Source organism: Atheta coriaria, unplaced genomic scaffold, assembly GCF_025399875.1.
Source record: "Atheta coriaria isolate IRGN ID8LTWV9N9 unplaced genomic scaffold, Caltech_Dcor_3.1 hic_scaffold_13_pilon, whole genome shotgun sequence".
NCBI lineage: Eukaryota > Metazoa > Arthropoda > Insecta > Coleoptera > Staphylinidae > Dalotia > Dalotia coriaria.
The window spans coordinates 1,026,179-1,038,977 of NW_027045455.1; the positions used below are offsets into that span (position 1 = coordinate 1,026,179).

At 37.4% G+C, this 12,799-nt stretch overlaps 2 protein-coding genes across 2 annotated transcripts; one reads left to right on the plus strand and one right to left on the minus strand.

Moving 5' to 3' along the window:
* Positions 1 to 3,574: 3,574 nt before the first annotated feature.
* Positions 3,575 to 8,930, plus strand: LOC135801805 (la-related protein 6-like). The gene is made up of 2 exons (XM_065315322.1): positions 3,575 to 4,782; positions 6,404 to 8,930. Exon 2 carries the CDS (start codon positions 6,417 to 6,419, stop codon positions 7,863 to 7,865), a length of 1,449 nt encoding a protein of 482 aa, XP_065171394.1. The 5' UTR covers positions 3,575 to 4,782; positions 6,404 to 6,416; the 3' UTR covers positions 7,866 to 8,930.
* Positions 8,931 to 10,921: 1,991 nt separating this feature from the next.
* Positions 10,922 to 12,734, minus strand: LOC135801788 (polyadenylate-binding protein 2-like). Its single transcript, XM_065315307.1, is given in 5 exon segments — positions 10,922 to 11,886; positions 11,964 to 12,097; positions 12,173 to 12,435; positions 12,492 to 12,674; positions 12,677 to 12,734. Coding segments are annotated over 5 exon segments (678 nt in total). The 3' UTR covers positions 10,922 to 11,846.
* Between the last annotated feature and the right edge of the window lie 65 nt (positions 12,735 to 12,799).

Sequence of the window (12,799 nt, forward strand, 5' to 3'; positions counted from 1 at the left end):
TCAGATTCGTAACAGGAACTTGTAAAAAACACTAAAAACTAAATGTTAATGTTTATAATTTTATTTTTTAAGTTAAAAATCGTAATTTATTAATTTTGAAAAGTGACATTTTCATTTTTACAGAAAAGGTTGTGATTATTTATTAATCCGGATATGTGTAACAAAATTTAATAGTACTATATTGACATACACATAAAATAAGATAATAATTATACTTCACAACTCCAATGTTGGAGTTGCGATATAAGTACCGAACGCGTTTGCAAAATATTTGTAAGTTAATAAATTAAACATAAATCACTGATACATTCAACATAATAAAATCGTAAACGTTTGTTTAATGAAGTATCAATCATTCCATCGATTAGCGAACAAATACGACTTGGACATAAACAAATAAACATTCATTCAAGCAGACAATACTTTTTGCATTTCTCGCTCTGGTCGTAAAGCGAGTATCACAAATGAACATGTCCCTCCCAACCACTCGAATGGAATGGCCATTTTTTAGGTCAAGTAACAACAAACAAAACGTATGTAAATTACAGGTATCTCGCACGTAACAAATATAATAACCATAATAAGTGTGAATACGCGCATGTGTCTCTTTGGGTGGAAACACTTAAACGGCAAATAAAACGGAACGAATTTGTCGTCCACCTTCATCACTAATTGAGCAGTATTGTTTGCGGTGATGATCTTGAAACATTGCCCTATATGATTGTACCAGTTTATAACAGGGTAGGCGTCACAATATATTCATCAGCTATTTTTTATTAGATGGCAGCACGTTTTGTAGATTTTGACATTATTTTTTCGTTTATGATTTATTAATGATTATTATAAAAGTTTGATTTAAATATATAGTAAATAGTTTATAATGCGGCACTGTGATGAACTGATACGGATCATTTTGCCATTGAAAGTAAAACGTTGATGCGCGCATTTCATTCGTTTCCGTCGTGACCTCGAAACGTATTCGTCGGTTTTCCTTCGTCGTCAAGTTCACGTAGTTTGATTGTTTGCTACACGTCCTGGATTATCATAATAGATGTGTCAGTAGCACAAATACTTTAAAATGATAACATATATAATAAAAACTCATTGTAAATTAAACGAAGAACTTGTCGTAACTTGAATAAAGCCAAAATCTTCAAAATTAACCTTGAAATTTCAATAAAATTTAGGAATGTAATTTTCATTTGTTTTCAAACTGAAATCGATTTAAATTCCACGTGTACACAAGGTAAATATGAGCTAATCGAGTTGGCAGATTGGCGTAACCTCCAATCGTTGCCCAGTCCGGAAAAACGGACGTCGCACGAGCGAACTACTCACCGACACTAAACGCGTGCTAATTATAAATACACACACTCGCACATGCGGACAACCATTTGAATTATCACATCTGAACGGCACACATATTGTACTTGAAAATAACACCGCCAGCCAGATTAGTTTGCATCATGTAAGTCGGTTTGTTGTGATTTTCCTGCGGTCGTGTGTGGCTGTTAATGTGTTTAGCATGTTTTCTGGAATTTTACCAATTTCACGCAAATAAAATGTAAAGTTGCAACAACTTATGTATGCGGACATGAATAACCTGATAAAGGGATGATCAGAAGTCCTACAAGTGGCTAGAAAGTGAATTCAAGGAAATCAATAACAAGATAAGTGCGTCAGAGGATCAACTATAAGGATTCATTTTTTTCTCTTCATAAAAGTAAGTGAAATGAGTTTAAAATCTCAAAATTTTAATATGATTATTAAATTATCGAATAAATTGATCGAGTAGTTGAGTGATTGAGTTGTTAAATTTGTTAAATCAACCGTGAAATCACGAAAAAAACTAAAGCGTAGTAAAGAAGTCATGCAATTTGTTGTAAACATTGTTCAAGTTCAAGTTCCCCATCGACATTATGGTACGAGCACCCGCAAAACACTTTCTAATAATATTCCTCGTTATATTAATGAAACAAAACGCCAGAAGCCCTGATTTCATTCTTTCAACACTTTTTTCCCGACGTGAAAAAATAAATGAAGTAATTATACAGTCTCCTCTTCATTCTCTCATAATTGTTCAATTTAAGTCGCATTTCCGCTTCTATTTATGCTCAATTTTTGAGAACAAGGAAGAAAAAAGAATTTCACATTTATCAAACACATCGGTAAATGTATTATTTTCATTATGAAAGCAATTTTTATAACAATTAACTTTTTCTTTTCGACTTCTCTTGCTTGAGGTCGACTTTTTGTCGAACGTATAGTATATTATGAAGATTAATAATATTTGCTATCAGATCCAACGTCATTCAATGTATGAATAAGTTAATTATAAAACGATATCTCGTGAAGTATAATTATATCAGTTAGTGGAACATTTGAACAATTATAGAAACTTTAATCGGCAAGTTTTGTTGTAGCTGTGAAAAGTAGAACGTACAAGATCGGCCTCCAGCAAAGTGACAATATTTTTCTCAACATGAAAAAAGAACACGAGTTAAAGTGTAGAATTCTGAATTGTCATTAAATTTCTATGCCTTATTATAATTTTAAGTGTGACGAAAACGAAAAAAATGAGTAGGTAAATCGCCGCGATGAGAGTTGACGAGATGAGAGAGTGATTCACTCTCGCTGTTCTACATTTAAGGACCAATAAAAAGTTTACTCTATTAAATTTCATCAAATGAATACTCAAACGTAATTTTTCGACATTTTCTTCATAAAAATTGCAATTTCTTTTTGTTTGTGTCATTTAAATACTTTCTTTTATTGTAAAATTACCGTACGCACAAAAATACGACATTAAATTGTTGAAAGTCTAATTCACTCAATAATTGACCAGGGAATTGAATTAAAGTGATTAGAAGTGGAAGTAGAACGGAAATGGTGTGAAATGTTTAAATTGTACCAATCACATTTACCATCTTAATGTTTTTAATTTGTACAATTTAAAAACAGACACCATTAATAATACTTTTTAGTTTATAGGTTATATTAGGTTAGGAAATACACCACCAGGGCTACTGCGGTAGAATTTAAAAGTATATGCGTGACGAGCATGCGCACAATGACTGAAAATGTAATTTATTACTATAAATAAAATAAATCTAATGAATACTAAGTGTGCATGGGTGGTATGTTTATGTATAATTACAATAATACCAAAAACGGGTGTTTGACCGCGGTGCTCACTGAGCTATCGAAAAGAACGCAAACGCGGTGTCGATGAGAGTCTTGCACGAGAATCTCCCAACGTGCAGCAAACGAATGGAACGCCATGGAACGCGCAGAAGTAACGACCGCACGGTTTTCAACTTGACTTTCACAAAGCACACAATGGTGTACTCTTGAAACAACATTCGCGGACGGCACAGTGTAAAACTACATACATTCAATAAAATGATGTTGATATTTGCGCACAAGACGAAACAAATCAAACAACACCTCATAATGATTATTTATTTAAGCAATTGCATGAAATTCTTCTCCAGCGGCCATTTTGTATTGTCTATGTTGGAAATTTAGTTGTAGTAGGCTATAGATGAAAACAAAACCTAGCGATGGTAAAAACAAAGTGACACGTTCATATTTTTTCCAAAAAGGGTCCCGTCCGGTTCGATAATGTCAGACTAGCTTTGTTTTGATTGAATTTATTCTTGGAGGTGCATTCGAGTTGCGGTAGGTCAGGGAATTAGCTGGCCGTGACGCTGCCATCCGCACGCCACAGACTACCTTCGAAGACTAGCAGCAACCGAATTGACGGTGCCAGGAGCCGATACCACAAGAGGAGGAGGACGACTGCATTATCAAGGATATCATTCGATACAACCATCTGTACCTACACAGAGGAAGGTTGGAAGCGATATCAATATATCCTCGAAAATAGAGCATAACCTCTCTCCGCCCGCGTATAGGACTCCAGGAGGACCGTACAGGTTGCATATACATAACCAAACTTATAAACTGCTAGCAGTGTAGTTACTGGTGTGCGTGGACGTAGAAAAACTTGAAATTGGAAAACGCTTAACAAAAAATTTGGAGCTATATATTATCAGCAGTGATCGCTGCGCGTTTTCGAAACGAAACGTAATTTCGAGTGGGGACTAATATCAGTGACGTCGCGGCCATTGTAAACCATCCGGTACGGTATACACACACACACGCACGGGCGCACCTGCCCGCGAAAAAAGTTGAGAGTCGCGGTCGCGGTATAAAAGAGCGCGGCGGACAGCGCCGACGTTTAGTACAGTAGAAAGCTAGGTCACCAGACGTTCGAGTCGTGGCAGTAGCGCATCCACGTGTTCCTTGTGACCCAATTCCTCCGACCACCATACATACACACAGATATAAACACGAAGATAACTCGCGCGCTGGTTAAGAACTGGAACTGGACTCTCTTCCCGACGGGTATTTGGGAACGCGGTGGCAATGCGTGTGATCATCGCACGGATTTGCGTGTAAAGGACTTTTGCTGTACGAACGACCAACCATAACAACTCTAATAACATCTTTGAAACTGAAGAATTGAACAACTTTTTTCGGCGATTGAATTTCCAGTTGGAGACGTAACGATTCAGTGATATTTATTTGATATATAATTTTTGGGATTTTGTAAGCGTGGCGAAAAATTACAAATTGTGATACTAGACTTAAGAAAATCGTTGTTTGTTTTGGAATCGGTTACGCGGTTTTGAGTCGTCGGCTTTTTTCGCGCTGGGAGGAAGAGATTTTACTTGCAGAGCTTGCGAAGAAAGTTGAAGACTTTGGCATTTACACCAGGTATGAAAAACATACATTTTATGCGTTTTACTTTAATTGGTTTGAGTTGTTAATCAAGTTTAAACACTAAAAGAAATATATAGTGAGTTGTTGTTCGTGGCAATGGCGATGTGGCGTCGTGAGTCGGCCATTGGCATAGATAAAATCGTAAAATATACCGTTGCTTCTTTTTGTTCTGCATCACTCATTAGACGAGAAAGACACGTGAGAAAAGATGCTAATTTCTATCAAGCGTACTGTTTCGAGAGTAGGTAATGCGTGCGGAAGTTGCAATCGTTTGTTTATTGTAAAGTTTAAACATTTGAAATGCATGCCGGCAATTGCGCTCGCTATGTCCGCGTACATTTGTTCGAGTAGTAAAATTGTTATGTTTATAGACGACATTTTGTTCTTGGGTAATTTGCCTTGATATTTCCGAGGATATCTTCTGAGTCGGGAAATTTACGTACTACCGGTCTGTATTAGACTTCAAAACAGTAAACAATAACACATTTTATGAGCAATAAATGCACCACAACTAAATTTGCATACACGTGAACTAAAAGTAAAGTTATTGCTGATATTTGAATGAAATCGTATTATTGATGGCGCAGAAAATTAACTTTAATGTGTTAGAACTTAGAAATATATTCGTGGAATTATTAACAATTGAGATTATATGCAAAAAACAGTAAACAGATTATTCCAGGAAAGTTAAAAACCATAAAAAACAATTTTACTCTTTTTTTTTCTAAACTGAAGAAAAATTTGTGAAAAAATTAATTATCTATTGATTTCTTTTAAAGGACTTGTTATAAATGACTAATTAGTCGTGTTCTGGTGGTTGATAACCTTGATCCTCACGACATGAGCACAATACACATGTCAACTGATTTAATTTATGTTGGATAATGACACAATTGCAAATATTATTACTTCAACTTACATTAAGAATTACGAGTTCTCTGTACTCGTGCATCTACATCAATATGACATTATGAGATTTGTCGACCTTTAATGAGATCTATGTCGTGTATTACTAATGTTTGTAGTTCATGGAATGACATTAATGCAAGACGATGAAAACTGCGCATTCAAATGATGTGATTGACTTTGGTTGTTTATCAAATGAAATTTTATTAGCATGAATAATCCTAGCAACATTCGTATATAAAAATGAAAGTTTGAAAACAAGACAATTATCATTGTTGCGCAGTTATTATGCTAAATAAATTCGGAATAAATTGCTAATTTGCTGATTGCAATTGTAATGCTTTTTCGGAGCGCGTGTGTGTCGATTGTTAGCGTTTTCGTTTTATTTGCGCATGTATAATACATGCGAGTGATTGGTGTGAGTGTTATAAATATGTACCTACTAAGTGAAATCTTGTCATGTATAAAACGCGCTGAATGCGTTCAATTTTGTTGAAATTCACGTGTGCCTAATTTCATTAGAAACCTGCTCCTATTATTATTGTTGGAGCGCGTCTGCGTCGTCCACGCGCGCTCTGAATTCAATGCGCTTTCACGAGTTTCGCTTGAGTTTTGCGCCTTAATTACGGAATAAAATAAATAAAATAATTTGAGTGTGTGAAACTATACTGCGCATGAAATATAAGAGGTTGTAATTGTTGTGTTGCAGATATTGTTCCAAAATGCCTGAACCACTAGAGGAAATTAGCGCGGCATTGGAGGCGGTGGTGATTATGGAAGAAAAGCGCGATAGCTACTCGCCGCCACCACCGAAATGCCTCGAAACTCGCGACAGTATTTCTAGCATCGATAGCGACGTCTCGTTATCATTTGATAATAAAAAGAAGTTGGGCGTTGAGAATGAAAAGGATGAAGATGAAGGTGCGCACATGGCTGATCTGAGTGACAGTGCCTCTGACACTGGTTCGAGTGGCGGCGGTAAAGATTCTGGTTGTGAAGTGACGCCCGAAGTGTCGGAGCAGCTCTTCACGCCGCCGTCGGAGGAGCTGGCTGATAAGATTGTCCAGCAGGTGGAGTTTTACTTCTCGGATGCTAACATCACCAAAGACGCGTTTCTGCTCAAGCACGTCAAGCGCAACAAGGAGGGTTACGTCTCCCTGAAATTGATCTCCAGCTTTAAGCGCGTCAAGCACATCACCAAGGACTGGCGCGTTGTGGCGCATGCTCTTGAAAGATCTACTAAATTGGAGATCAACGAGGCTGGTACCAAACTTCGTAGACTTGATCCGCTCCCGCAATATGACGAGACAACCCCATCACGTACAGTGGTTGCCATTAATTTACCAATTGAAAAACCTACTATTGAAAATGTTGCTGAGCTCTTCCGTGCATGCGGTGAGATTTCGCTGATTAGGATTCTGAGACCCGGCAATCCGATACCCGCAGATGTGAGGCAGTTTATCAACAAGAACCCTTCCTTGGCGGGTGTCGTAACTGCCCTCGTTGAATTTGTCAACTCTGAAAGCGCACGTGCCGCTCAACAACTGAATACCACCTATGAACAACTAAAGGTTTATGAGCTGAACGCCGTTCCGCATCCCGAGCGTAAAAAGAAGACGCAAGCAAAGAAAGCTCGTAATTACGCGCCTACTGATACCGAATGCTCCACGTGTCCCAGCAGCTCGGAGGCAGAGGATAAGCTGAGGGCGGATCCGCGCATGCGGATGCGTCGCGGCTCCTCCAACTACCCACCCAAGTGCACCGAACCAGTGGCATGGCTCCAACGCCGTCTGTCCGCCTCCAGCACCGAGGCTAACTTTATGTTTATGCCGCGCCGCCTCTCATACGGCAGCCGTGACTCGAGTGAGTCTAGCCTGTTTATTCCGCGTCGTGTGAGCAACAGCTCGACAAGTTCGGCGGCGTCTTCAATTAGCGGTTGCGGCGTCTTGGGCGCAATTCCACCGGCGCTCGCCGCCGCCGGCCAGCAATACCAACAGTACGTCCCGCGACGCTTGTCGACCAGCAGCGTCGCGTCGGACGTCAGTTCCCCGCGGTCCCGCAGCAACAGTATGGCGTTCCAGAACGAGAACGTGGTGCGTATGCCGAAGGGCCCCGATGGCTCCAAGGGGTTCCGTCAGCATCGCCCTTCGCTGGGGACGATCTACTCGTAAGCGAATCGCATATCCACAGAATATTATTCACTCACGAGATTGGAATGATCGGAAGTCTGACACGGTCGAAATGATTTCTCTCGTGGCGTTTTTTTTTTCGTTCTTTTTTCTTTTCGTTTGCTCATTTTTCTTATTTCTTACAACCGAACAACGGGTACGATCCGAACCCTTCAAAGTTAAATCTTCGCGAACCATTCAATAAACTGATAAATTACATTTTGACCTCAATTCTGTTGTTTGCGACTTTTTTTCAAGATACGCGGCGTCTTTGTTTCGCGCATGGTTTAGAAGTAACTTTCACCTTGAAAAATTTAACAAGTTGCTATAACCCGAGCGTCAATATGTTAATTTGTATATCTAAAGCAGTGCGTGCGTGCTGGATCGAAAGAAGCGCGCGCGTTTATACACCTAATGAATGAATTTCATGGAAAACTAAATAATTAGAAAGCATGAAGGGAAATTTCCAACGCATACTGTCGATGCAGGCTGCTTATTTAAATCTTATTATGCATGGCTTCAATTAAGTATAAAACTCTCCGTCCAGTAGGCTTAGATTATCTCAACATTCCCTCAAAAGTTGCCTTAATGTTATCATTTTTCTTATTTATTATTTAAATCATTCATTTTAGTTTAATTATTCTTGACTAATTGTTTACATGATCATTATTATGATCAAATGTTTATAAATACGTAAACGGTACTCTTTACGTGACACTCGCGTTCTCTAACACTTATTTAATTTATTTATGATCCCAACGTTTTAAAATTAACTTAAATATTACGATATTTTATGTTTTAATGTGTATCTCTTTGTAAACTCCTTCAATTCCTAATGTAAGTGATAAGCCGCAAATATGTGTGGAAGGATTCTTATTTATTTTACAATTTTATAATTGACGATGGAATATTGCGAGGTGGTGCGTTTGATATTACGAAATTTGTTGATGTTTTTTTTAGTTATGTTGTGTTTAAAAATGATAAAAGTAAACGTGGTAATAACATGTTATTGCTTCAAATGTTATGATAAAATACAAGAAATGCAAAATAAAAAATAAATAAAATGTTGATTTGAAAGAATATTTATAATCCTTTATATCTGCTTACTGCGATTGATCCGTGCAGTTCTCACTGCGTTAAAATTTGGGTCACAAATATCTGGTTCTTGTTTCAAGTCGCCTTTCAATCCAACACGGTGAATTCCACCGAATTTAAGGACATATAATGATTCATGGTCCACGTCTCAACGTTCGTATGTAAGTGAAGCTGTATTTAAATATCTTTGCAAATTGTTAATTACGTGATTATTTCCATTCTTAAATCGCAGTTTAGATGTGTGATCAATGAAGCCGAGATAAAAATGAACCGTGGACGTTGATTTTTATGCTCAACCGATGTATAGGTGTCAAGGATTATCGCTCGCATTTGAATTTTTTTTATTTCTAGATGTGTTTCTCCGTAGTCATGTTCACAACTCCACAGAACGGTTGATTTAACTAGTTGTATCCTTGTTTCACATTCAGAACATGCTTGATGCTTGTGGTATATGGTACAGAATGTCAATGAATTTCGATTTTCAGGGTTAATGAGTGTTTTGAATCAGAGTATACGTATTAAAATTGGTGATTGAAGGTTTTCACCAGCAGGTTCGAAACAATCCGAATATTAAATGTGAATTACCCTACATTACTGCATTGTAAATACATTTAGATGTATTCATAGGTTGTGTGTGGTACATGTGTTCATAAATTATCTAGACAAAACATCGAAATAATTGTCTGACTTTCCCTTTTCTCGTTGTGAGATTCGGCTCCAGTTTCAATTTCCTTTTATCTGTATTTCGATTGTGACTTTCATCGCAGCGGTGATAATTAGGATTTAATGCATGCCACTCGGGACGACAAATCAAGTTAATTGCTTCATTAATTTTGATTTAAACAGCCAAAAATTTGGTTTCACCTTTCATTAAAAATCTACAAGTCAAATGAAAATTATTATGATAATAAAAGTAGATTCTACTAAAGTAAAACTTGAATAAAATTCAATGAAGCGTCAACAATGCTTAAAAACCTAAAAAGGAATAAAATTTAAGTAACAGCTATAAGTAATACTAACTGAAACTAATTTCGTTAAGTAAATCCGATTTAAACTCATTTGAAACTAGCAAATTTGAAGGATTTACTTTAAATTTTCCCTCTAACTAAAGCGGATTACCAAATATGCGATAAATTAATTAAAATAATATTTTAACTCTACGTTTTCCTAACACATCATGTATATATGTGCATAGGTAAGTCCATAAACACAATTCTACTTTCACCGTGCCATGTTTAGCGTGTTCATCACTGAACTCGCTGCTGGTTTCCATTGACAAACATATAAGCCTGTAAATGTATATTTTATTTATACATATTTATAGCGCACATTAAAAGAGCCACCACGCAATAACGGTATGCAGCTATCGTGATAGCGCCGTGCAACTTTACAGGTATCGCACTTTCCATATTTTCAAAAGCTTTCAAACACTTCAATACGCTTCAAACGGTCGTAAACAGCGTGAAGAAAATAATTCCTGTGTGATCGCCGAGTTTCACATTATGCAGATTCGTGTTACTTCTTTCTACATGTCTTCCAGTGTCAAGTTCATAGGCGCATGATGTCGAGTGAGCTTGACATTGCGAATGCAGTCATTCGGAAAGGAACGGACGGCGGCATAAATTCGCTACGCTTCGCTGGCGTTGAAATTGAGCTTATTAATCAGATGAAAGTTGCTAGTTACTCTGAATGCTACTGTTTCGTGTTGGATCGAGTAGAATATTCAGAATATATCAACAGCGTATCATTTGTGTGACAAAAAATGATGTAAACAATTGTGTATGGGCCCCACTGAAATTTAACTATACATTTTAATAAACACACTATCTCTGAAATGCTGTAAAATGTAGAAATGTATATTCACCATAGGCAATGAATCATACAATGATGGAATTTGTGTATGTACCAGACTCTGTAAATTAACACATGGGAATATTGTGACAATTAATAAAAACACAAATGAGTACTTTTATACCGCAGTTAAGATCTTTTTTGTTTGAAATTGTATTTTTTGTGTTGAATATTTTACGCATGTATAAGACATCAAAATTTTGTAACTAAACCTCTTTTGCTTATTTTTACAAAGTTTTTTCCCTTCTTTTTTTGCAAAGTAACTTAATGTAACTGCACTATTTTACGTTTTTTTTTTGTCTCTTTCTTTTTTATACAATTACCAGTACTTTTTTTTAGATTTTCGTTTTTTAAGCTGTATAATATAATAAAGAGGAGGTAACGTAATGCAAATAAAAATAAAAACATGAAATAAAAAATAACGATAGCAGAACCCATCTACTAGTAGTGGGAGACGATGTACCTGCAAGCTTATGAACAATTAATAATGTAGTGGCATAATGTTCAACACACATCATCGAACACAGCTTTCGCGCAGTGCGTTCGCATGTAGTTCTGTAAATGAACCGAAATAATATCATCTCCATTATACAATAGATTTAAGCTCTTAACTCATCTCGATTACTGATGTAAATATGAAATTCACACTCATTCATTACTCCACTCACGCAAACACGCACATACAATTCCTATCCCTCAATCACATCCAACCGAATTCTAACCTTAATTTTTGTCTTAGTTATTAACTGCGTTTTTGTTGTGTTTTTTTTTCTGTCAATAATCTTTTTCTTTTTTTAGTGCTTATGTCTATGTCTAACGCAGCGCTGCTTCTAGTTGGTATTTTTTTTCGAGCAGATCCTTTTTTCTTTCTTTTTTTCTCTCTGATCAAAGCGTGTACGTTCGAACTTGTTTGTTTTTTGTTTAGAAATGATCTGTATAAGAAATAAACAGTGAAAGGCATAAAAACCTGCACTGGAATGCTGTCGGCGTGGGTGTGATGAAGGGCTCCTCGGATTGGAATAGAACCGCGTACGAGTGTTAATATGGTGCGTAGTAGCCACCTCGGCGGGCGTAGCTTCTAGAATTTCGAATAACTTTGAGTTAAGCCAGATAAAATCGCTATCTTGGCGGGTTAGGGTAGTAGGATTAATCTACCTTGGCCTTCGTAAAGGTCGAAAACTGCCGTAAAAGCCACGCGTCGTTCCTCGAGCTCCACGGAATGATCCACGCCCACGCGGCGGGCGATTCGTCGATGACATGCCGGGACGATTTGTTCTTTTTAACATTACCTAAGATAACAAAACAAATTTTTATGTTTTTCTATTATTTTTTTTTTGTTTCTGTAGGGCATCTTAATAGTTCACCTTAATTTGTCTGCCTCTAAATAATGACTCATCCAAAGCCATGGCTGTTTGCACAGCATCCCTATCCCCAAACTCAATATATGCAAACCCTTTTGGATGACCGTCAAACTTGTTACACAAGATTGTAACCCTGTTGATTGATCCACAGCCATGAAAGTGTTGCTCAAGTTCCTCTGCAGTAGCCCCATAGTCCACATTGCCCACATAAATACTTCTATTATCAACTTCTACCTTCTCTTCAATAGACATATTTAAAGGACTAGCTGTAAATTGCAATAAATTCTGTAATTGAGTTCAAATACAACAAAGTCCAACTTACTGAGACCAGGTGGACTACCCATGTTCATTTGTTTATCCAAATCAGTCTGCAACTGCTTCAACTTCTCTGCCTCTTCTTCCATCTCCTGCATTCTGGCCTTTATTGCCTCCAGTTCTGGGTCATCGCCGCCGCCGCCATCGACGTCTGTGTCGTTCAGCATCGATTCGTCAATGATACCATTTTATCGTCCAGCGAATCCAACTGGTCTTCGGCGCCTAATCCTAGATCTTCGTTATCAGCCATGACCTAAAACGACAACACGCTTAGTTGTTTCGCCATCGCGGGTAGGTTAGTTTCTGGGACGCGTC

Bases quoted from the DNA above. Each gene is read 5' to 3' on its own strand.
- LOC135801805 (XM_065315322.1), top strand. From the start codon at position 6,417: ATGCCTGAACCACTAGAGGAAATTAGCGCGGCATTGGAGGCGGTGGTG.